Here is a 23395-nt window from a genome sequence, read left to right on the forward strand (position 1 = left end):
TATGATTAATGTGTATAAGTTCAGGAAGGGAGAATGCAGGGAGGAAGGGGACAGGCTGTTCTCACTGGTGGCCAGCGATAGGACGAGGGGTAATGGCCACAAGCTGAAGCACAAGAAGTTCTGTCTCCAGGTGAGGAGGAACTTCTTTACTGTTAGGGTGACAGAGCAGTGGAACAGGCTGCCCAGGGAGGTTGTGGAGTCTCCTACTCTGGAGGTCTTCAAAACCCACCTGGATGCCACCCTGTGCCACATGCCCTGGGTGTGCCTGCTTGAGCAGGAAGRTTGGACTAGATGATYTCTAGAGGTCCCTTCCAACCTTAAATATTCTGTGAATCTGTGAATCTGTGAAAACATTTGTGGGTGCATGGCAGAGATGGAGCAAACCCAGGTTGCTCAGGCATGGACTAAGTGACCTAATTGCTCTCACATTCCTGATATGTGATTTATAAATGCACTTTTTTGGTCTCAGCAAGCAACTCCAATAGTTGTGAGTTTTCTTTTCCATCTCCATTTTACTTTTTCCTCCTAACACTTGGAGATGTTTCCAATTATAGGTTCTCACAACTAGAGGCATGAAATTCAGGCCTGGGAGATGTTCGAAAAACACCTTCTTGTGTCTTGCGTTTTTATTCTTGTTCTCCCCAGAGATCAGCTTATTCAACAAGAAATGACCATTGCTGCCATTTACTGAATTTTCCCCAATGGGGCTGCAGTTTTTACTTTCTTGGCTTTTCTGGCTGATCTTTCCCCCTCTTTGATGAAGGGAATGTCTTGCTTGTCATGTTAAAAATCTGTTCCTCCCTGACGGTGATCATCTCAGTCCTTACGTTGTAATGTCAAACTGGAGTGGTTTCTTTATGACTCCACGGTCCTCTTTCTTCACAACCAGGACTAGCTTCAGGCCAAATTCAGCTTTCATCCCAACGTGGAGATTCCCTTTTTGCTGTTCAGGTTTGTCTGTACGGGTAACATGCAGGTGCCTCGCTAAGGCTTCCAGATCCTTTAAAGATGCTCGAGATGTCTGCACAAGGCTAGATAAAATCTGTAAGAGATGTGCATCCTTCAAGAGGGGCAACCACAGTCCAGATGGGATCTCTGGGGTCTCTCAGATCTAAGATCTGTGCAGTCACAGAGTCACAGAATCAGAGAATGGTTGAGGTTGGAAGGGACCTCTAGAGAGCATCTAGACCAACCCCCCTGCTCAAGCAGGGACACCCAGAGCATGGGGCACAGGGTCACACTCAGGCAGATTTGGAAGATCTCCAGAGAAGACTCTACAACCTCTCTGGGCAGCCTGTTCCAAGATGTCTCTAATTAGGTGTCTCTAATTAGGCAACTGAGTTGCTCCTCCACAGTTCAATCTCTCTCAGAGACCTGGACTGCTCCCTGTTTGCCCAAAGTTCAGGCTGTAATGTTCTCTCACTGCATCTGCCTCACCCTGCTTGCTTGTTTTGCTTCTCAGGACATCCTGTGCTRGAGTATTTATCATCTTTATTCTATTAGTGGCGAGCTGTGTTGGCCTCCTGCCTGATTGTGTTTCAGCCCTTTCCTGAGGCTTACTGATAGGCTTTCTGGGATAAATTTTTCACAGGTTTCTGGTGCCAAGTGCTAGAGGTTGGATTCATCTCRCTAGCTCTATGCTTCCACTGTGCAAACACCTGCATTTGGTGTCTGAGTTTGGTRCCAGTGCTGAAAACGGGCACTTAGAGGGCATTTGTTGTCATCTGCAACTACAGAGCTCAGAAGTAGGTGCTCAGATTACACCATATTACACCATACACCAATTACACCGTAGACATGGATTTCCTTTCCRTGGGTTAAAGAAAAAACATGGGAAACTACTGTGATGGTCCCATTGTGGAGGTTTGCACTCATGTGATATGGCTGCTTTCCCAAGACTCATGCCTCTAGCTTGAAGGGCATGATACTTCCAAGCTACTTGAGTCCCAGAATATCACAGAATCACACAAGGGTTGAGATTGGAAGGGACATCTGGAGATTATCTAGTCCAAGCCCTACTCAAACAGGGACACCTAGAGCACATTGCACAGGACCCTGTACAGGTGGCTTTTGAATCTCTCCAAGGACAGACACTTAACAACCTCTTGGTTGCCACAGTCCCACCGTGCAAGAGACAGAGATGAACATTAGGATAGAATATTTTTGTCAATTTTTTTTTTGCTTTCCCTTGAAATTCTCTTGCCAAAGCTTCTGTTCTCTGTATATTAAACGAACCTCTTTAAGTATATATATGACGTATATATTTGTATAGCTAGCAGAGTGGTGTTTTCCCTTCCAAGTTTGCCACTGATTATCTAATGCCAAAAGTGCCAAAATCCATTCGCCTGGGAATTTTTCAGCTCAGACCTAGCAGGAATCGTAGCTTTTCCCTATTCAAAGAAGGGCTGGGGTTAGTAGTTGTGTGTAGCCCAGAGAGAGCGCCAACATACACACTGCCTCATTCAAGGCAATCTTGAGGGAGTCTGTGGAACATAGGTGTGTTTTCCTGAAAAATGGAGATCAGAGCTAATACCTCCAATCTTGGTTTGTGCTCAATTTTAGCTCTGTTTCCATCTCATTTAACTTCTGAAGGACATGGATGTCACAGCAATAAAATGAAATTTGCCCAGAAATGTGTCTAATAGGCCAAACTAACCAAGATGGCTTAGGATGAAACTAAAAGGCAACACATTTAACAAGGAGAGAAGGAAATATGTGTTAAGGCAGTGGGTTGCCAGGATCATACGCCAGTTAGTGATGCAGCCAGCTAGAAAGTTGTTTTATGGGAATGAATAACATTTATGACTGCTCTAAGCAGGTCATAAAGATACAGAGGGAATTTCACACCAAGCTTCAGCTGATCACTGTGGGTGCTTAAGAGCAGCACAGCCCAGAACGATGCATAGCACCATTTGCTTGTTTTTTTTTCTTTTACCTGAAGCATGGTATGTGGGTAGTTACACACTAGAAGAACCAATGGTTTATCGGATGCTGTTGGTTTCTTGAACAGTCATGGTGCAAAGTAGATCCATCTAAGATTGGACCCTGATGCTGTTTTTACACACGCTTGTGTTGTGCTTCTGCACTGAATTTGTGAAGATGATGGAAACAGTCTTATCTTAGTGCAACAGCAATGGAACTGTTGAAGTCCTTGGCTTTAACTCTAAGAGAAAGCATCTGTTTCGCGAACTTGGTGGCTTTTTCTTAGGCCTTGCAGAGGATTTTCTCCATAATTAATTACATGACATTTAATATAATCCTTAGAAAGTGTGTGAGACAGATGCTGAATGCAAAGCACTGATAACACCAATCTCAGAGTCTTGGAAGACCCAGCTTTCCATTATCATGGAATTGATGGGTCATTATTCACTCTGCTGGGAGGTCTGTCCTCTTTATTCTTCAGCAAAAAACCTTCCCATGGGGATTCACACATTCAGTCAACTTGGCAATGCTCCCCAGAAGCTTGGTCCTGGCTTCTCTGTATGATCAACAGGGCACTTTCAGAGGGTGATTCTTTCCAGGTATCTAAATAACTACCTTAGATGAGACATATTATTCTTAAAAGTTGTCCATCTTTCCCCACTGACCATACGGATGAGCTTGAATTAAGCACTTAAAATTAAGAGGGCTAAAATGAGGTTAGTTCAATGCAGGTCAAAGTATTTACTGGATTCAAAGTCGTGGAAAAATTAATGCTGACCTGAAGATTAACTTTTGCAGTTTTTAATGCCTTTTTGCGTATGTTTTGTCTCCCCAGAGCTCTGTCCAAGACTCCTGCAGCTTTGGCTTTGAATCAAACCCAGCACTGCAAGCAGCTTGAAGGCTTGGTGGTTTCCCAGGTGCAGCTATGTCGAAGCAACCTGGAGCTAATGCAAACCATCATCCAGGCAGCACGGGAAGTGATAAAGACCTGCCGTAAAACTTTCTCAGACATGCGGTGGAACTGCTCTTCCATTGATCTGGCTCCTAACTACCTGCTGGACTTAGAGCGAGGTAAACATCACTGTTGGCTTGGATGGGGACATGAGTGAGTAGAGCCAGGCAGCTATGTGTGGATGCATTGCTGGGGTCTGGGAAGGGTCCTGTGAAGGGTCCCTTGTTTTGTTCTCTGAGACCCCATTGGGATGCCCATTACATGTAGGAGCTCTTGAATCCACCACAGTTCCCAGGACAAATGCCTCCAATTTGGTTTGCTCATTWATGGAGCAGATGGGTCTCACTCCTTCACCGTCATGGACTATTCTTCAGAGCATGGAGACCTGTCACRCAGTTCACACTAAGTGTGAGGCTGAACATGCAGCTCTGGGTCCTGCTCTCCTTGCATGCACTAGGTGCAGTGCAGCTGCATAGTCTCCTGCAGCTCCATGCCCCTCTGTCAAGCAGTGTCCAGCACTGGAATGGAAGCAGGGAGGAGAAACCAGGCTTTCTCATTTGCCCCAAGAATAGGACTTTGCATCTCCCTGCCCTGATAGGATGATGTCTCATGTTAAAGAAGAGTTTGTTTGGGAGATTTACTCCAAGATGGTGATGCTATGAGAGGTCTCAACTGCAGCGAGTTGGCATGTTTGGTGGAGCAGAAGCTGTGCAGGTCTCTTTCTGGAGAACATTTAGTTGTCGCAGAGGCTGAGCTGTAGTTCTTATCTCTTCCAGGCACAAGGGAGTCAGCATTTGTGTATGCGCTTTCTGCTGCTGCCATCAGCCACACCATTGCTAGAGCCTGCACCACCGGGGACCTCCCTGGCTGTTCCTGTGGTCCCATCCCAGGTGAGACACCTGGACCTGGGTATCGATGGGGAGGATGTGCAGACAACCTCAACTATGGTCTTATCATGGGGTCCAAATTTTCAGATGCTCCCATGAAGATGAAAAAATCAGGATCACAAGCCAATAAACTGATGCATCTGCACAACAGTGAAGTAGGGAGACAGGTAACAAATCCACGAGAGTTATTGTAATTGTACAAACATCTGTAGTGGTTGGTCGCTCTGTGAAGTTCACTGTCTCTATCAGCTAGCAAAAGGAGAAGGTTTCTCCAAGATGCTCTGAACCCCTTTGGCCTTTTTAGGCCGTGATTGTAGCTCATGCTGTGACTCAGGAGGCCTCTAACGCTATTACCAGCCCTATATAACCATGGGTGGGATGTCTCATCACTACCTTCTCCTCAGCGGGGAGATGTGGTGTGGATGGGTCCAGCAGAGCTCTGCCAAGGGCGTCACACATGTCAAGTGCTGTGTAAGCGTGCAGGATTATCATCTGCCAAACGATTCCAACAGCAGCTGCCTCCCAGCCATTCCTGCAGCCAGGAGGGCTGATTTTCTTTCTGTTTTTTTTTTTTTTTTTCTTTTTTAGCTGTTTTGCTAGTGAATATCCCCCTGTCTGGCAGAAGCAGGTTTTAACAGCTCGCATCCAGCCAACGTGCCAATGGAGGGATAATGCTTAACACGTGCACGGAGCTTGGTGTGCACCGAGAATGCAATCCCCAGCAGAGCCATCCATGCAGCTGGAGAAACTGGGGAAGGGCGTTGTAAGGGTGAACTCTGCGTGTGTCCTTTGGGCGGCAGCGGTTCCCTAGGCTGGTCCCTTTCTGGGGGTGCCTCTTGGTGAGGTCGAGGACAGGGGCTACAGCTTAGCCCTTCAGGGCTGCGCTCACATGGAGGCAGGATCTGCAACAGATAAAACACAGAAGAGCATTGAGCTCATTGGCAGCTTATTGACTAGCTGTGGGCTGAACTCACCTTTACAGAGCACCACCATGCCAAAAATGCCTCCCCCGGGTGCTTTTCTCTGCCATTCCCTGCACTTCCACTCTCTATGCTTTTTTTTTTTTGCTTTTTTTTTTTTTAAGTCTTACAATGTCTTAACTTTTTCTTTTAATTGCATTGGGCATATTGTTGCTTGGGACACAGTGTCACCATGGCTAGTGCATTCACCCCTTCCTGGCGGTGTTCCCTGCCATGTCCCACAGACAAGAGGCTTGTGCAAAACCAAAATAAAAGGCTCACTTGGCCCATGGCCAGCAAAAAGGCAGGGTGAGGGTGCCCTGAATGCTTCAGAGCCTTGGCATATCTGTTACCCAAWGCCTAAATCTGCTGGAGGCATAATGTATGTTAATTATCTATGTATGGATTGCTTTGATTTCCAGCTCCTTAGAAATCTAGAGGGTGTAAATGCAGCACTGTGCAGATATCTGATCAAAATTCATAATACTGTTTTGTCTCTTGGCTGCCTACGGAGGTGCCCTGGTGAAAATAGTCCTGGGCTGATAGTGATCATCAAGGAGCTGCAGGGTTTAATTCCCTATGCACAGCAGCTACCCAAGCACGACTGTGCAGAAATCAGAGCAGCAATCCCTTTCAATAGCAGTCTTCATTAAGACAGTATCTTCTTTAGAAAGCTGGTGGGATGCTTGGAGGTAAGAGAAGGGCATTTCTTAACTCCTGCATTCCTTTTCGCAGGTCTTGAAAGCCTCTCTTGAAATGAAATGTAAGTGCCATGGAGTTTCTGGGTCATGCTCTATCAAGACCTGTTGGAAAGGCCTTCAAGAGCTGCGAGACATTGCACTGGACCTCAAAAACAAGTATTTATCAGCCACCAAGGTCGTTCACCGACCCATGGGCACGCGCAAATACCTCGTGCCAAAGGATATCGATATCAGGCCGGTTAAGGAGACAGAGCTGATTTACCTGCAGAGCTCACCTGATTTCTGTATGAAGAACGAGAAAGTGGGGTCGCATGGGACCCAGGACAGGTGAGGATTTCCATGTTGTGTTGACAATGCTCTGAGCCCCAAAGAGGGAAGAGGTAGAGGGGACTGAGTATAAGTAAAAAGCAAGTAACTGTGGAGGTAGCACATGCATGCAGGTCAAGGACATCTAACTAATAGCATGGTCCACAGATGCCCAGGCCTTTCAGTGGTGGCTGTGGCCAGGACAGGGTGTCAGACACCCTTTTTGTGTTACACAGGCAGGTACAAACTACCTTTTGAAGGTAGCTCCTTCATGAAAGTCATGCGGGCAACTTGTCTCTACAGGACTTGCAATGATCAAGCACCTTGGCTTTACCATGTTGAGTTCCTCTAAGTCATTTCTTGCAATCATTGCTCATGTGATGTAAGCTACTTTAAGTAGGCAAATGTTAACTCTGTTGGAACCAGTACTCCCAGGAAGTCTTACAAGAATACTGTAGCTGATGGTGAGGAGCCTTAAGATGCATCTATTGCATTTTAAAGAGCAAAGTATGTTTGCACTGCTACTGCCTATACAGAGGAATTTCTTCCTTTTAGTTCCATCCAAGACAAATCAGGTATCTCTTCAGTAGTTTGAGCATCTCTAGGTGGATGTCACCATCCACCTAKATGCATTTTTTGCTGCATTTTTTCCACTTAGCAGTGATCTAGTTCTCCAGCATGACGTGTCTTGCAGGATGAGAACAGCCTTTGCTGTTCTCTGGATGAGATGCACAAATAACGCCCAGGCTGTGTGTGTCTGGTAGTATCCCAGGGCGTTTGTTAAGTGAGGTGCAATGATTGATTTCAGGTTGGCTCATTAGTTGCTGTCTAACAACTTGGTTTTCTTTAACTACTTCCAGCACTCTTCCTTGCTCTTCATGTTACCTGGTGGTGCAATCTCAGGTGGTGATGTTATAGAGTGAAGGCATCAACATTTTTGCAAGGTCCTTCCATGTAAACTCTTGTTAGTTGTAGTGGTCTTTCCACTATGTTTTGAGAAATTTAGTGGAAAGAACATTTTATCATAGCAGAAATGAAGTTAAATAACCCAGACACAGAGATACCTCCTCCATAGAGTGCTGTGATTTGTAGGAAGTGTTCGGTGAGATAGCATTGGCATTGGCCATTTAATCCGCAACCACAACCCTATCAAAAACAAGGTGAAAAATGTTTATGAGTAACTGTGGATCATAGGGGAAAAGCATGTGCTGAAACTGTTCTGTGAGGGAAAATGTCATTTCAGTGGAAGATATGTTTTTGAGGGTTTTTTTTCTGTAGATTTTGACCAATTTATTTCTGGAAAAAATACTTCTTTCTTGGGCCACTCTGCTTTGCAATGAAAAAAGAATTGGGAGGTTGTTTGGAAATTGATTTCATAGGACGCATGAAATCAGCAGGCTAAGTTGTGTCAGAACCCAAATAAGTTCATTATAAATTTGCCAAATGAAACATTTTCAATGAACTGAAAAGATTTTAGAGGGGAGGAAAGTGCAACTTCTTACTCATCTAAATCCAGTTTAAAACAGGTCTTGCCTTTTCTTTATCTGAGCAAAAAAATATATGTCAAGATCTTGAGAGCTTGGGATTTTTTTCCTTTTTTTTTCTGGGGGTGGGGGGGGAGGTTGGGATAGGAAAATGTGTGTTCATTTATCCCGAGCTGTGCAACAGCGGTGATTAATTGTGAAGGTCTGCGGGAAATGAGACTGAGTGAGGATTTAGAGGACTGAGATATTAAGGCAGGAGGCAACTTTTAAAATGACTAAAATGCTGAGAAATACTGCTGATTTTCAGACATGCAAGATGGTGTTGGCTTTGGGAAGGTAGGAGAGAGCTGTAGTCCTGTGTTGAGCCATAGGGGATTGCTGGGATGTAAAGGTCATGTGTAATTACAGTCATTTTAATTGTAATCCACTGGCCAGCTTTGAAGAAGATTTAAAGAATTAAAGAATTAAAGAATTAAAGAATTAAAGAATTAAAGAATTAAAGAATTAAAGAATTAAAGAATTAAATTTGCGGAGGAAATATATGCAAAATCCACTTCAAGTGTTTACAGGTCCATCCCTTCTTCACTGAGGGAGCAATGAAAAGAAGGGGAGCTTAGCTAACCCAGGCTTCCTCCTTCTCCCTTTCGTGCTTATTTTTCCTCCATGATCTTTTTCTCTTTTTTTTCTTTTTCCCATGGAGGAAACATTTCACATTTCTTAAGCCTGGTGGCTCCGTTCCAGCCAGACATGGGGTTGCAGAGATAGTGCCTAATGACAGGGATGAGGGCAATGGGAACACAAAGAGCTGCTGTTACACAGACCAGGGGAAAAAAAAAAATGTGGTTTACACTTGCTCCACAAAGATGTAAAACCCTCACAAGGAAATAGCCCAAACAGGTTTTTATTTTAGAAGTCAAGCCCCAGGGGTATCTTAGCATTTGATCCTTGCACACGTCAAAAAATTGGGGAGATCCTTGCTGTTGCCTGCCAGGACAATTTTTAAGGATATTTTTATAGCAGATGGAATCAAAAAGAGATTTTAAATCTTTTGTCCCACAGTTTGCAAAGTGAGCAACCTGCCGAGCTCCCAGACGGAGAAAAAGGCATTTATTTGTACTGCTGGTGCAGGGATTTTAGTGACACCAATTAGGCAAGGCAAAAGGAGGCAAGTGGGAAGCAGGATGGCAACCACGGTGTAATGTTCTGATGCTTTTCAACAATCTAATTTTTTTTTTTTCCATTTCAAGCGGGATGTTAAAATTCACATTGCTTGCTTTTGAATTTTCATGAAGAAAATTGATTCCTTGGCACCATCCTCCCTTCTCCTTGCCAGGTCTGGTGGAAAGAGGACTGAGGTTGATGGCTCGGTTGCAATGCCCTGAATTGTTGGGTTACAGCGTACGCTGCAAGCAACAATTCTGTGCTGGCAGGCGGGTGGAAGAGATAATCTAATCATCCACTTCCCTCTCTTCTACGCTCTCTAATTATCCCTTGCGTTACTTGGATTTATTGTGCTCTTTAGGGGCACAAAAGGGGGTCGAGTTACTTTGTGCTGGAGCCGCGTGAAAGTCCTTCTCAGAAAACATGAGCTCAGCTGCTCCAAAGCCCTTTAGAGCTCTTGGCCGAAAGGCTTTCAAAGCCTCCTTAGGAATGAACCTGGAATGTTTTCTAGGATACCTTGGCCTTCCTGAGCTTTTATTTTTGCTGAAAATCAAAATACTTTGGGATCTGCGTGCCTGCGAGCAGTTGGGGCGTCTCCAGGTTTCAAAGCCAGGGACCTAAACCCAAGCCTGAGATGTGGAGCCTCCTCGCTCTTTGAAGTGCTCAAAATCTGATGAAGGAGCCGAGTTTTACAACTGCCATCCAAGGCTTCTGCAAACAGGTTTGCTACAACCCCAGAACTTACTGATTACGGCCAAACTACTTGTGTTTATTTACCACCGTCACACTTTGGTAGCCAATAAAAACGGTCTGGAGACCAAATAAGAGCAGCATGTGAACTGTATGGCTGTCAATACAAAAAATCTAAGTGCAGAGGGGAAAAAAATATATATTCCTGTTTCAGAGCTTTCCTGGAAAAAACACACTGTAATTCATCTTGTAGCGAGGTAGCTCACTTTCTCCTGCAGGAAAAAAATCCTTATCAGGCTCAAGTAAAACATAAATAATAGCAGATTATGAAATCGGGATCTCTTTTGTGCGAAAAGAAGGAAAAGTATTAACCTTCTTTATCAGGAGGGTGCAATGTATCATATTTCAAAGGCTGCTTAAGGTCCCTTAAGGAATCCAASGAAAGGGAAATTCTGCTATTCATGCAACAGTCTCCTGCTTCCAAAGTCTTGCAGAGATTACTGGGCTGTTTATTAGTGATTTTTCCCAGAGCAGTCTTGGAGCCAAGCAAAAGCCTCTCCCTCCATGCTGAAGACGGGGGGTTTGTTCATTTCTGCAATATAAAACACGAGTCCTAAGTTTCTCCCAAGGTGTATTAAGCTGATATATTTTATTGGATAGGGACCTGCATGTAATTGCTGAGCATGCCTGAGCTGAATATCAATAACTTATTTTGCCTGAGTGGAAATGAAATTTCTTGGTAGACATGTTCATATTTATATAGGGAAGAGTGGTAGTTATGGGTAAACAAAGCATTTGGTGGTTTTTTCTCTTTTTTTTTAACTGAGTCTTTGATTAAAATTCCATCACTCATGGCTCAAGAAACAATATACTGAACTTTCATTTGGTTAAAATTTGTGTGATGATTTGGGAATTTTTGGATCTGTTATCAGGCATGCCACCCTTCTTTTGTGAGACCCAATAAATAATGAATAACGAAATTAGGGAAGTTTGAACCCATCCCACTCTGTTAGAATGGGATTGGACTGTAAGATTTCCTGAAAACGTTTGTGAATAATAAGGTTATTGATAGAAAAAGGAAAAAGTGCAGCAGATGGAAAGTTGAGAGAGAGAGAGGGAAAGAAAAAAGGCCCCTAAGTCAGCTCTCCTAAAGATATTCACTCCCTTTGCCTTAAAACAGAATTGCAGTTAGAGCATCAGGTCTCCAGAAAGGACTTTTCACAAAGTCTGATCTTTCTGGAAGTGAATCTAAACCTCAATTTAGATTGAACTGAGAATGCCTGGGCCATTACTGCAGGTATTTGTTTAACTGGGTCTTAAAAGAAGTTTCCCTAGACAGACTCCGCAATTTCCCTAGGCAACCTATAACAGAGCTTTGCTATGCTCAGAGTCATAATATGAATTCTTCCTTTTTTTTTTTTTTTTTTTTCCAAATCAAACTGGTTATTTCTTATCCTGCCTGCTCTGGATATGAAGAGCATTCACTTGCTCTCCTCATTACTGTGACATTTAATAGGTGGGAAGGTAACTCTCCTTACTTTTCTCAGCCAGCTCTTTCAACCTTTTCTCATTCCTAAACTGTTCCTCTGGCTTGCCTGAGAACCTTCTCACATTTATTTGGATATTTCTCAAAGCATGATGCTTGCTTTTCATTTTAATTCACTTTTGCAAAATGCTCTCAGGTCCTTTTGGCCTAACGTAATCCCACATTTTTTGGAGCTCACTTGCTATTTCTTCATTAATGAAAATACAGGCTGGTTCTGGCATGTCCCTTGATACCTCCTTGCTGACATGAGGTATTGATAACTCTCTTTGGTACAGTTGTTTGCTGTCAGTCCCCAGTTGTTCCCTGTGCATGAGAAAACAATTTAAAAATAGTTAAGAGCCCGCTCTTAAAATCTTATATGAAAGTTGTGTACTTTGATGCATTTTTAGCGATGCCCATTGTGTTACATGTTACTTGGGCATATCATATGAAATATTTTTCCCTCTCTTTCATATATCGCTATGTGTCATTACCAAAGCAAGGGGCACCAAAGAAACTAACAGTGATTTGAAGATCCCCATGATCAACAGATCTGGTGGAGCTCCCAGTGGACTTCTTGTCTACGTATCATCTGGGCACCCCAAAAAAAAAAAAAAAAAAAAAAAAAAGCTGTGTTTAGATCTGCTAATGGGACAGAAATGAGCTGGCATTCACAGAGAAAATACAAACATCATCTCCTAGTAGCTTTTAATGGGGGTAACATCATCTTATTTAGCTTCAGACATTCAAAAGTTAGGTAATTAAGCTGGTAGGTCACTGTTTTCCTTCACTGAAAGTCAACTGGAGCATAGTTCATGTCATTCAGTTCATGTGGAGTCTCCTACTCTGGAGGTCTTCAAAACCCGCCTGGATGCCACCCTGTGCCACATGCTCTAGGTGTGCCTGCTTGAGCAGGAAGGTTGGACTAGATGATCTGTAGAGGTCCCTTCCAACCTTAAATATTCTGAAAATTCCTCCATGCTGCACAAGAAACTACCTCTATTATGAACGAGGGAGTATCTGTTGCTGAGAGATGTGAAAGAGCTCTTAAATTTGGTAGAAGATGAATAATTTTTAGGTAGACAAAGAGTCACAGACCTTAATTTTGGTTACTAGGCTGTCTTGCTCAAATTCTGCTAATGCCAAGCTCAGATGGTTTTAGGGAGAGCTAGAATATACCGCCCGTCACATTGGGCTCTTCTCTGAGTTACTTGGATTTCCAGCTGGGAATTCTTCCTCAGGTCCCTGCAGAACAACACTGAAACTCCTCTCTTCCATAACTGGTATCTTATGAAGAAAAATCCCCATGAGATAACTCTGGGGCTTTTTAGCCTCTCCATCTGGGATAGGATTCTCTAAACCACAAATACCTCCTTGCCCATCTCTGCAGAGAAGCCACCCCTGTGGTGTAGTTTGGGCTTGATGATGCTCAGAAATGCATTTGCAAATGACAGCTGGTAGCGTGAGACTGTGGATAGGYGGATTGAATGGGATTTGTCCATTCAGCAAGGCCAACATCTCCAATCTTGCAAAAAGAAGGAAAGAAAACAATGGCAATCAGAAAGCATGTTTCTGGGCCAGGACCTTGGCCAGGATTATGGTTGAGGCATCGTTTTTCACTGGTCATCCATATGCTTTGGGAGGGTTGGTTAAGATACATTCAATTGCATCACGCTTTTCCTCTGAAACTCTGGAGAAGGACATTTCTCTGAGTTGCTGAAACTGTACTGGCCTGGGCCCAAAGGAAATGAGATGATTGAGCTTAACCRTCAGCAGGGAGCCTGCAGAGATGGCAGCTGAGGTCTCTGACAAGCAGACACTTGGGAGTAGCTTCTGTGGGTAAACTCTGGTCTTTGGGCATCTTCGTCTTCACCTACTARCTCCTTGTACACATAGTCACAGCTCTAAAAAAATGCCTTTGTTTTGGCTCATTTAAAAAAAGTTAAAGATTATTCATCCCTTCCTATCATGTAAATTAGGGAATGGAATATCTGGTTAGTGGCATTGTCAGGAAAGCTTTCTAACAAAATAGAAAGGGTCAGGAATGGGTCAGGATCTTTGTTTTGGATATGCATACTCCCTCCTTCTGAATGTCTCTATTTCTCTAATACTTAATCGGAAATGGAGGGAAATGTGGGGGATTTTTAAATAAGATTTTTTTTCCCCCTCTTTATTTCAGCTTAAGTAGGATGGGCTTGCCCTTGGGAAATTCAGATTGATATACGTATATTATATATGTATTAATGTGTATGTAATCCCAGGAGTGGATATAAGGAGAGGGAATTTCCCATTTTCCACACAACAGGTATAAGAGTTTTACTCTGCACTTCAATCAAGTCAATTCAACTGCAGGATGCTTTGTATGTCTGGGAAATATCCTTTAGGGTAAACTGACTGCTTAGCACCAGGTGGCATGGATGCATCTTATGATGCTGTGCTCCTTCAGACTCCTGCTCCTCACTAGGTGAAACTAGGGGCAACCACCTTTCCAGCCACGGGTAAAGCTGAGTAAGATTTTAAATACCCTCTCCTAATGTCAACATTCCTGTACTTGAACCTTTGCTCTGAATATTTAACACATTTGCTAATACATTTACGAGGAGTCATTCTGAGGTTTCCTGGTGGAGGGTTCATGGGGTAGCAGCAGTTCTCTTGGTTCAATGTTAGGCAAACGTGCTCTGTGTGGTTGCAGACTTCAGCTTCAGTAGAGGCTTTCAAAGGTTTGTGAATATTTACACACAGTCCTGAATGAGGGAAAGACAGGAGAGCCTTTAAAAATTGAACCTAGAGAGGAATGTGAGTCAGAAAAAACAAACAGGAGGCCCGTCTGAGTCTGAAATAAATAAAGGAAGCATAGGAACAAAATCTCACCACCTCATTAATCCCATAACTTCTCCTAAAGCATTACCTCATTAGGAATTCTTGTAAATCTCATGGATTTGTTCCCATCTAATAGAGTGCTCAGCTCAGTAGTCCAGCTCATGCTCTTCTCTCTTTTCCCAACCCAAAACAGCCTTAAAATATCCCAAATAACTAGGCAAAATAGGATTTAGGAGATATGTCAGTAATTCCCCACATATTCCAATCTGCCTTTCATTTAATGATGTCAAGAGACTCCATCAAGTTCTCAGTCTTACTGTGTTGGGAACTTAATGAGATCTTTTACTCTAAGGTGCTAGAGCGCAGTTGAGCATCTGACCAAATGCCAGCATTTTCACCCTGGTTTATCTTTACAATAACTGGCAAAATGGCATCTTTAGGACATGTTCCGTCTCATCCAAAAGTGAATACCAAGTCAATGTCTCTTGTTCAGGTCAACTAAAGATCAACCCAGCATGACAGATTGCGGTGGGCTTGTCTGTACCACAGAGCAATGAAATGTGCTCTGAGATCTAAGGTTTGGGGAGATTAATCCCTCCTGGTGTGATGGTAGATGTCAARAGTCTTTGGAAGGGCCAAAAAAGGAGAGAGTTTTTGAGCACAGGATCACTTTTTACCTTTTTCTGCTTTATCAGGGCAATGCATGATGCAAAAGGAATTTCTCACATGGACGTGTGCTTCCCTGTGTCATTGCTCACTATGTATTCAGAAGCAGCTAGACATGTTTAAGGAAATATTTTAAGATACTTTCAGTTTAAGATACTTCCAGCCTGAAGGTCTTGGGAGAAGGGGGCTGTTGTTAGAGGATGGTTGAGTCACACTTTTGTAGAGTCACATCCCTTCCAAAGGTCCTCATCGCTGGTGATTAAAGAAGGAGATTCCCCAACTCACRAGTTACCTTTGCTGGGAAGTAGTCACAGTGAGGTAACCCCATATCATGCCAGACTTAGCAGCCTSAATTTAATTAAAAGCTGAAGCAAAACAAGCAGTAAAATCCTGTGTGATATTGGGCGAAGCATCATCCCGCACTGTCGTGATGCCTGCTCCCAGGTCAAGACCCTAAGTGTTGTAGGGCCAGCTCCCTGCTGCCTGCACCAGGCTGGGAGATACTTGGAAGGGAAAGTGCAGAGTCTTACCCTGCTTGTATCCATAGTCATTTCCCTGATATGGCCAGGCTGGAGAAGAGCCTGCTCAGGAGCTTTCCCAGCTTGGGATCATTGGCACAGAGCCTGTACTCTGACTGCAGAATTTCTCCTCTGTTCCTTCTCAGATTGAGCAAACATCAGCCTTTAGGGGATCATCTTCTCCCAGCTCCCTTCAGACAGCTTCAGAGGAATATGGGCCTTAGCGCTATGGGTTATATTTCAGTGGAGACATCACCATTGCTTCTCTCCCTTGCCCATAAGGGATGCAGAGACCATAATGGGAATTAAATGCTATTCTGGGTGTCAGAGCAGATGATGTGAATCTGTCAGGGAGTTTCAGAGTTGGTGATCTGCATACAGCTCTGTGGCCCTTTTATCTCATTGCAGTTGTCCCCATGTAGCCCTCGTTTGCTGCAGCCAAGGCTGAAACGTGTCCCCTTTCCCTGGCACCTTGCAGAGTCATCCAGCAATGACCCACCTCATCCAGCAATGACCCATTCTTGGTGTCCCAAGCTCTGCCAGGGGCGTTGCTTTTGCTCACTGCATCTCCTCTATTGCAGGCAATGCAACAAGACCTCCAACGGGAGCGACAGCTGCGACTTGATGTGCTGTGGCAGAGGCTACAACCCCTACATGGACAAAGTGGTGGAGCGGTGCCACTGCAAATACCACTGGTGCTGCTACGTGACCTGTAAAAAGTGCGAGAGGACTGTCGAGAGATACGTGTGCAAGTGAGACCCCCTCCTCGCTCCCACCGGGAGCCAAGRTGCCAGCAGAACCCATGCACTGCTCACAGAAGAGAAAACATTTCCCCGACTCAACGTCACTTATCTTGTAAAGACACAGACTTGGAGAGAGATGGTAGGAGGAGAAAGCAACTGCAAAGTGAAAATAGGACCCTTAAAAAAAAAATGTAAAAAGTGGAAAGCTTTTCCCCACCAATAAAATGCTCTCTGAGAAGATAAAAACTCCTTTGGGATGGTATCTTCTTCCAAAATATTTCCTATATTGCCAATGACATCCAGCCATCAAGTGCCTTAGTATTTTGAGAAACAAAAGTAGAAATTTTCAGCAACGGAAGAAAAACAACTCTTGTTGGAAACTAACAAATGCCCCCACCCACTAAAGCCTTCTAGTGTGGATATGGGATCTGCTTTAGGAGCATCCCAGCAGAGAAAACTCCACAACTTTTCAGCAATAAATATCTGTTGCCAAAGACTTTTTTTTTCCCTTTTTTTTTTTCATGGAAGCATCCACTCAGGATGGTAAAAGTAGAAAGATTTTCAGGTGCAGGCCTGAGATTTCAAAGTAACCGCTGCGGGAAAAGCTGTTCCCCATTATATCAGAGCTGGTTCAAATAAAAACCCACGAGATGCTGAACACAGTGAGAACTGGAGACCCTACGAAACGCTTCGTGGGCATGGGGTCCACAGATAGGATCCATCCAGTGGGTGAGATGCAGAAACAAAGACAAAAAAAAATAAAATAAAAAAAATCCTGCTTGTTTTCTCTACTCTGTTTGGATCTTTTGCCCCTAATCGTTGTTGCTTTACTGCACGGGGCCACCCAAGGCCTTTGAAATCTGCCAGTGCCTCTTTTCCCTCAACAAAACCATTGTGGAACCCCAAGAAACTCCAGAGCCCTCAACACTGCTCAGTCCCAGCTCTGTTAAGAGCAGGCACAAAGGTTAACAGCTACGATCCGCAGATCAAAGTGGGACAAATAAGACCCTGACCCAGCGAAGAACCACTATCTGTGGCTGTACATATTTTCTTTTGTACGCGAAACATACAGAAATATTTATAAGATATATCTCGGCGCTTTCCTCTTATCCTCCTTCTTACGTAAATATATCTCTATGTTATAAACAAGCCTTAACAATAGTATGAAATAAATGCTGAAGTTACTGGTGCAACAGCAGAATCCTAGAATCATTATGTTTCATTCAAGGACACTCTTTCTTACTTGGAAAGCTGTTCTAGTTTCCCTCCCAAAGAAAGGATAAGAGGCATTTGCAGGCGTGGGATAGAGAAGTTCCACTATTCCCTATCTCCCCAGACTGTTCGTTTTCAAGAGAATTAGCCAAGACACGGCTGAGGCAATGAAACTTGTGACTGCAGTGTTCACTCAAAAGCTTCCAGGATTCTCTAGATCCCTTTATCCAGGTCTTTGGGCATCTAGAAGACACATTGCTGCCTCAAAGCCATTGCATAGGGAGAAGTAAAATGGGACGCACTTGTGGCCCATCATCTTTTTGAGGAACGCCATGGCCATGATTAAGGGTGGGAGGAATTTCTTCCTGGCCAGATTTATGTACAATGAAGACATGACTTGCATGGAGCAGTGTGTGGATCTCTATGTGGAATGTCCTAGAGCCCACCATAAACTGAGTTCACCTCGAGTCATTSCTACCCTTCCTGTGAGGCCTCCTTGATGCAGTCAGCCAACCTCTTCATTCTCTAAACTGTGTGCAAGGAGAGCATGCATTTTCCAAGAAGGAAATACCGCTGTCTTCCTCTGAACGTTTGTTTTCACCCACTAGGTCAATGGGTAGCAAGYGCCTATGACATGCTGCTGCATAGAGCTCAAGAGTTGGGAGAAAAATGCCCAGCATTGCAAACTAGGGAGCTAAACTGGAGATATTTTATTCTCCTTGACTACTCTTCACATAACTGCAGCAGGTCCAATCTCCYCACCTCCCTCCCTCCCCTGCAGGTCCTGCCAAGAGCAGGCGAAAGGAGGCCTTCAGTGGGTTGTCAGTGGTTTATGTTACTGTCACCCTGTAAAAAGCCTGTGGGCTCTGAGGTCTGCGCTGCTCTGTGTGATGAGCGCTGGGTGTCCCTAGGCTGACACAAAGACAGGTTGGTGGCAGGAATCCCACTGCTCTCTGGAGCCAGAGTTTGGCTTTGTTCAATATGCAAAGACATGGTCAATTTTTTTTGTTGTTGTTATTTTAAGGCATTTTCTTTTTAATTTCAGTTTCTCATGAGGCCAAAGAGGCAGGAATATTCTGACTGAGGGAAAATTTAAGTGTTTCAGTTCTGCTCTGTAAGAACTCTTTTTCTTGCTCCCTTGCTGATGTGTTGAGTTTTTCAGCTTGGCAAAAAAAAAAAAAAAAAAAAAAAAGAAAAGAAAAACAATGAGATGCAAGAAATGCTCTATCTCTGATGTCAAAGCTCTGTTCCTCAGCTGCATTTCCCAAGTTAGAAGAATCAGTATCATTACAAAGTATGAAAAAAAACGTGGGTACACCTACCATTCATGTGCAGAACCTAAGACCATCAGCTGGGACCTCTAAGAAAGCATTAGCTAGTGAGCAACATACTGCCCAGCAGCACGTTACTAAAGACAGGGAACGAAATGGCTGAAGTGTTTGGAGGTTTTCGATTTGTGGGATCCAGGCTCAAAAAGTCTGCTTGCATCTCTTAGAATCCATCGCTGTCTTCACCTCAGCTTTGCTGAACTAGAGTCACTGTGGTCACAGCCCTTGTCATTGATTTTTGGTACATGAATCAACACTTACACCATTTTTTTTCCCCATAGCTTTCAAATTTAAGGGTTTCTTTTCTTCTCTGGACAGACCAACTCCCAAACCAGGGCATTAGCGATATGCCCAGGTTGACAGGACCAAGACGAGAGTCATACACAGGTCCAATAATTACAGCCTCTCTTGCTGCACAGTCCTTCTTCATCCAGCAAATCAGGCTCATCCTTCTCCTGGTGGTCTGGCACTCTTTAACTTTTACAAAACATCTTTTCATGAGGGAGAAGCAGTGGCTTCTCCCTTTTCCTTCCCTTTCCCTTTTCCTTTCCTTTCCTTTCCTTTCCTTTCCTTTCCTTTCCTTTCCTTTCCTTTCCTTTCCTTTCCTTTCCTTTCCTTTCCTTTCCTTTCCTTTCCNCTCATCCTTCTCCTGGTGGTCTGGCACTCTTTAACTTTTACAAAACATCTTTTCATGAGGGAGAAGCAGTGGCTTCTCCCTTTTCCTTTCCTTTCCTTTCCTTTCCTTTCCTTTCCTTTCCTTTCCTTTCCTTTCCTTTCCTTTCCTTCCCTTCCCTTCCCTTCCCTTCCCTTCCCTTCCCTTCCCTTTCCTTTCCTTTCCTTTTTTTTTTTCCTCCCTCTTTCAATACAAACTGAAGAAAAGAAGTCTATGACATGAGACCATACTTCTGCAATGGCTAAGAGCGCATTCTGCTCCTTGCAATCTTACTCCAAAGCTTTTTATTCCCGGCACCAACAGCAAAGCACGGAGAGGCCAGAGGAGAAGAGCATCCCTGTTCTTCCGTGCAACGCTTGATGCCACACTAATCCGCACAGGTTCCCTGAAATACAGCTGCCAAATGATTTTCTCTACATGTATGTCCTGAAGGATACTTGGGGGAAGATTTGTCACAAATCTGTTTCATAGGGTTTTGCAAGTAAAATGTATACTTGATAGCAGGACAGGCCTTTTTTGTGCCTACATTTCCTTCCCCCAAACCTACAGGGACAAGTTTTCAAAGTTTTGCACTGAAACACTGGAGTGTTTCAGCTTGTGAGATAAATAGTTTTTAGTAATTGTGAAGGTTTCTGTTGGGTGATGCTAAGTTCTCTGTCTCCTAATATGCCCTACCAGGTCCTAACAGCTGGTATAATTTGGCCCAGCTCCACATACTGCTATACAGCTCTGTTGATTTACATTAGCTGGAAAAATACAGCTGATATATTCCCATAAATATTATTATTTCAAATTATTACAGCATTATCCCTGAGGGAAAAAAATAAAAACAAGCTATCTTGAAAAGTATTATGTTGGTGGCTTTGCAGCATTTATTCATTTGAAAAAATATATTGATGATTTAATAAAACAGCTTGTACTTAATGCTATCTCCAAATCTGAGGATTTAGATCTTGTGTGCATCCAGCTGGCTTTACATATTTTGATGAATTCTCACTTGTCCTCACTCTGCTACAGTATTATATCATTTAGGTTGTTCTCCATGATAGATGGACAACATTCACTATAGAAAGGTCCCATCGGATTGTTAGTTTTAGTCTGCAAAAYGGAAAGTATCTTAATAAGGCTGAAGAGGCGGCTTCACACACTGCTCAAAAGGGGGAAAAAAAAAATAGCGGAAACAAATCTGAATACAATTAGCAGCGCCTTTGTCAGGAAAGTGATAAAAGAGTCCCTGAGGGAACATCCCTGTTTCTTGATAGAAAACAGATCACTGTARACAACCATTAGGATCCTCTGAATTCACTGCTCTGGGGCTACCTGCTCCAGGAAAACATGAGATGGAGGCTCCAGAGGTACAACGGGATGAGCAGTGGGAGGAAAATGCAGCCCTTGCTTTTGCTTTGCCTTAAAAAGTGCATCCAGCTCCTTCTCTTCCTCCTGCTCCTCAGTAGATGGCAGAGCAGGAGGCATCCAACAAGATCCAACAACATTCAAGCAAGTCATGGAGCTTAGTGCAGTGAAACCATCCTGTACTGCCTGGAGTCACTTTTTTTCCCCCCAAAAATGGTCTCATACAGCTCTTCTCATCATCATGCACTCTGCAACAGCCCTGGATAGCTGTTCTTCAGCACTCCACCAGGAAGGATTTGCCTTTCCTTGGCTTGGGAAGAGCATTGTTAAACACCATGGTTTCATCTGCAGGAGAAGAGTTTTGATCGGATCTGGCATGGGCACAACTTCAACCTCTACGCGTGGGACATGGAGCAGAAAAGGAGATCAGGGAGATGGGGGAAAGAGCAGAAAACTTAAAATCCACCCAAGATTAATGACTTTAACATGTACAACATGTTTTGTTTTGCTTTGTTTTCCCCTCAGGACCAGTTTCATCAGTCAGACAGTTTGATTAAGTATCTCAGCATAACTATGGTTTATTCATCTAGAGTGAAAGTTATCCCTTGTTCAGGAAAGCAACATTAGCTTTATTCTCTATCCAACCAGCTAGTAATAATATTAATAAAAATGATAATAATGGTGTTCATTGTGGGTTCTTATTTGCTTTGTTAAGAGTAAGTAGACTTGGTCTACTTTGCAATAATCAAATGAACTATCTTAAAGATCTTTTCTGAAATTAAAGATGCCATCTGGGCTGTGTGGAATTTTTTTGGAGCTTAATATTCTAAGTTTTTCACCAGAATCACATGGGCTAGGCAATTTAAAAATAAATAGAAATAGAATAGAATAGAATAGAATAGAATAGAATAGAATAAAATAAAATAAAATAAAATAAAATAAAATAAAATAAAATAAAATAAAATAAAATAAAATAAAATAAAATAAAATAAAATAGAAAGGCCAAATAAGTTCTCAGGAAAGTCTTGCAAGACTCCAAGAGTTTGGACATGAAGGGAAATGCTGCAAATTTTGCATAGCTAATGGGAAAGTCTTGAGATTTGTGATGTTGCTCTGAGAAGCTCGTGCTGCACAGGGYTGAATCTCACACTTAGAAATTGCCATGGATTGAGTTACTTTGAGAGTTTGCCCGTTTGCACAATATAGCATCCGCTTAAATGGAGGCTGCTCGTACGCTTAAAGCTAAACATGTGGATAAGTGTTTTTCTGGATCAGGGCCAAAGCGCTGAAAACCTTGGAGAACTGAATCCTATAAAGGCCAGTTATCGATATCTCAGATCTCTCTAAGTGGTAACTGCTGACAAACATAGGCTTTTTAGAATGGAGACCCACATTTCTTTTAGTTTTCCTATGGCTAACCCAGGGCCTCAAATTCACTGAGCCTAGGATCTGATCTGCTAGGTGGTGATGAGCGATGAATCTGGGCTGGATTTAAGATTGGACTTCAAAGCAGAAGCTGTTAAAGTCCAGTAGAGGGTCATGGTTTACTTGGGAAGTCTGATTTAAGGAGAAGGAAGAGAAGGTACAAAAAGCTGGAAAGGATTAAAACAAATGAACATTTTAAATATCCTTCATTGATAAGCAACAGGTATGGGCACACCACTATGGGTTGGAGTGAGGGCTGCATCTCCCTGCATCAGGCTGCTCATCAGTGTTCACAGCCCCAAATTTATCCCAGCCAGGATGCCTTAGATATGCGTAGCCTCACCTCCAACCTCTTCAAGATTAACTATGTTTTCAAAATTACTGTTGAATTTCAGAACAAACATATTTAAAATCAACTATTCTAAGGTCCTTCTTTCTTTCCAGCTTTCTGCTTACCACCACGATTTCTAGTCTGAGAGTGCAAGTTCTTTAAGAGAAGATGTTATAATCGCTATAAAAGTCATTAATAGCAGCAATTGCAACAAGAATGAAAATCAAGTGGTGGTTTTATCTTGAGACAATTTCCTCCTGAGTCCCGGAGGCAAAGGAGGATCCAAACCTAGCTCTGCTACATGCAGACACAGAAAACCTGCACTGCCTGTGGCTACTTTCCTATCACCTACCCATTTAATGTGCAAGTCATTTTACAAAATGCTGCACTTGTGTCCCTTCACAGAGCTGGTGTCAACCAGGGCCAGGCTTGCTCAGGCAAARTTTTCATTTCTAACCTGCAGATGGACGGAATGCTCTCTCCAGAACTGCTCTCACATAGCTTGGGAAGATTAAAATGCCACCTCCTTTCTCACCTCTGCAGGTGTTTCCTTTCTYGCTCAGGCAGCTTGCAAGCTGCAGGAAACATGGAGTTGGAAGTAGTTTTGTATTTAGGGAGAGTGGGAGATGATCACTAGAAACTCTCTGCATGTTCACACGCGCCCTTGCTGTGGCATAAAGATGTCAACCCCAAAAAGGTTGATGTCAACCCCAAAAAGGTTGGTCCGTCATGGGCCAAC

The 23395-nt window shown here is 43.3% G+C and overlaps 1 protein-coding gene across 1 annotated transcript in view; it reads left to right on the plus strand.

Moving 5' to 3' along the window:
* Window positions 1-16754, plus strand: part of WNT11 (Wnt family member 11) — a 22915-nt gene extending 6161 nt beyond the window's left edge. The window contains exons 2-5 of the mRNA XM_026040968.1: window positions 3758-3993; window positions 4651-4928; window positions 6456-6748; window positions 16173-16754. Of these exons, the coding sequence (XP_025896753.1) occupies window positions 3758-3993; window positions 4651-4928; window positions 6456-6748; window positions 16173-16347 (982 nt within the window). The 3' untranslated portion in view covers window positions 16348-16754. The remainder of the gene's footprint in view (window positions 1-3757; window positions 3994-4650; window positions 4929-6455; window positions 6749-16172) is intronic.
* The last annotated feature ends 6641 nt before the right edge of the window (window positions 16755-23395 follow it).

The sequence above is a fragment of the Nothoprocta perdicaria genome, unplaced genomic scaffold (assembly GCF_003342845.1).
Source record: "Nothoprocta perdicaria isolate Ctin4 unplaced genomic scaffold, notPer1 scaffold_271, whole genome shotgun sequence".
Lineage (NCBI taxonomy): Eukaryota > Metazoa > Chordata > Aves > Tinamiformes > Tinamidae > Nothoprocta > Nothoprocta perdicaria.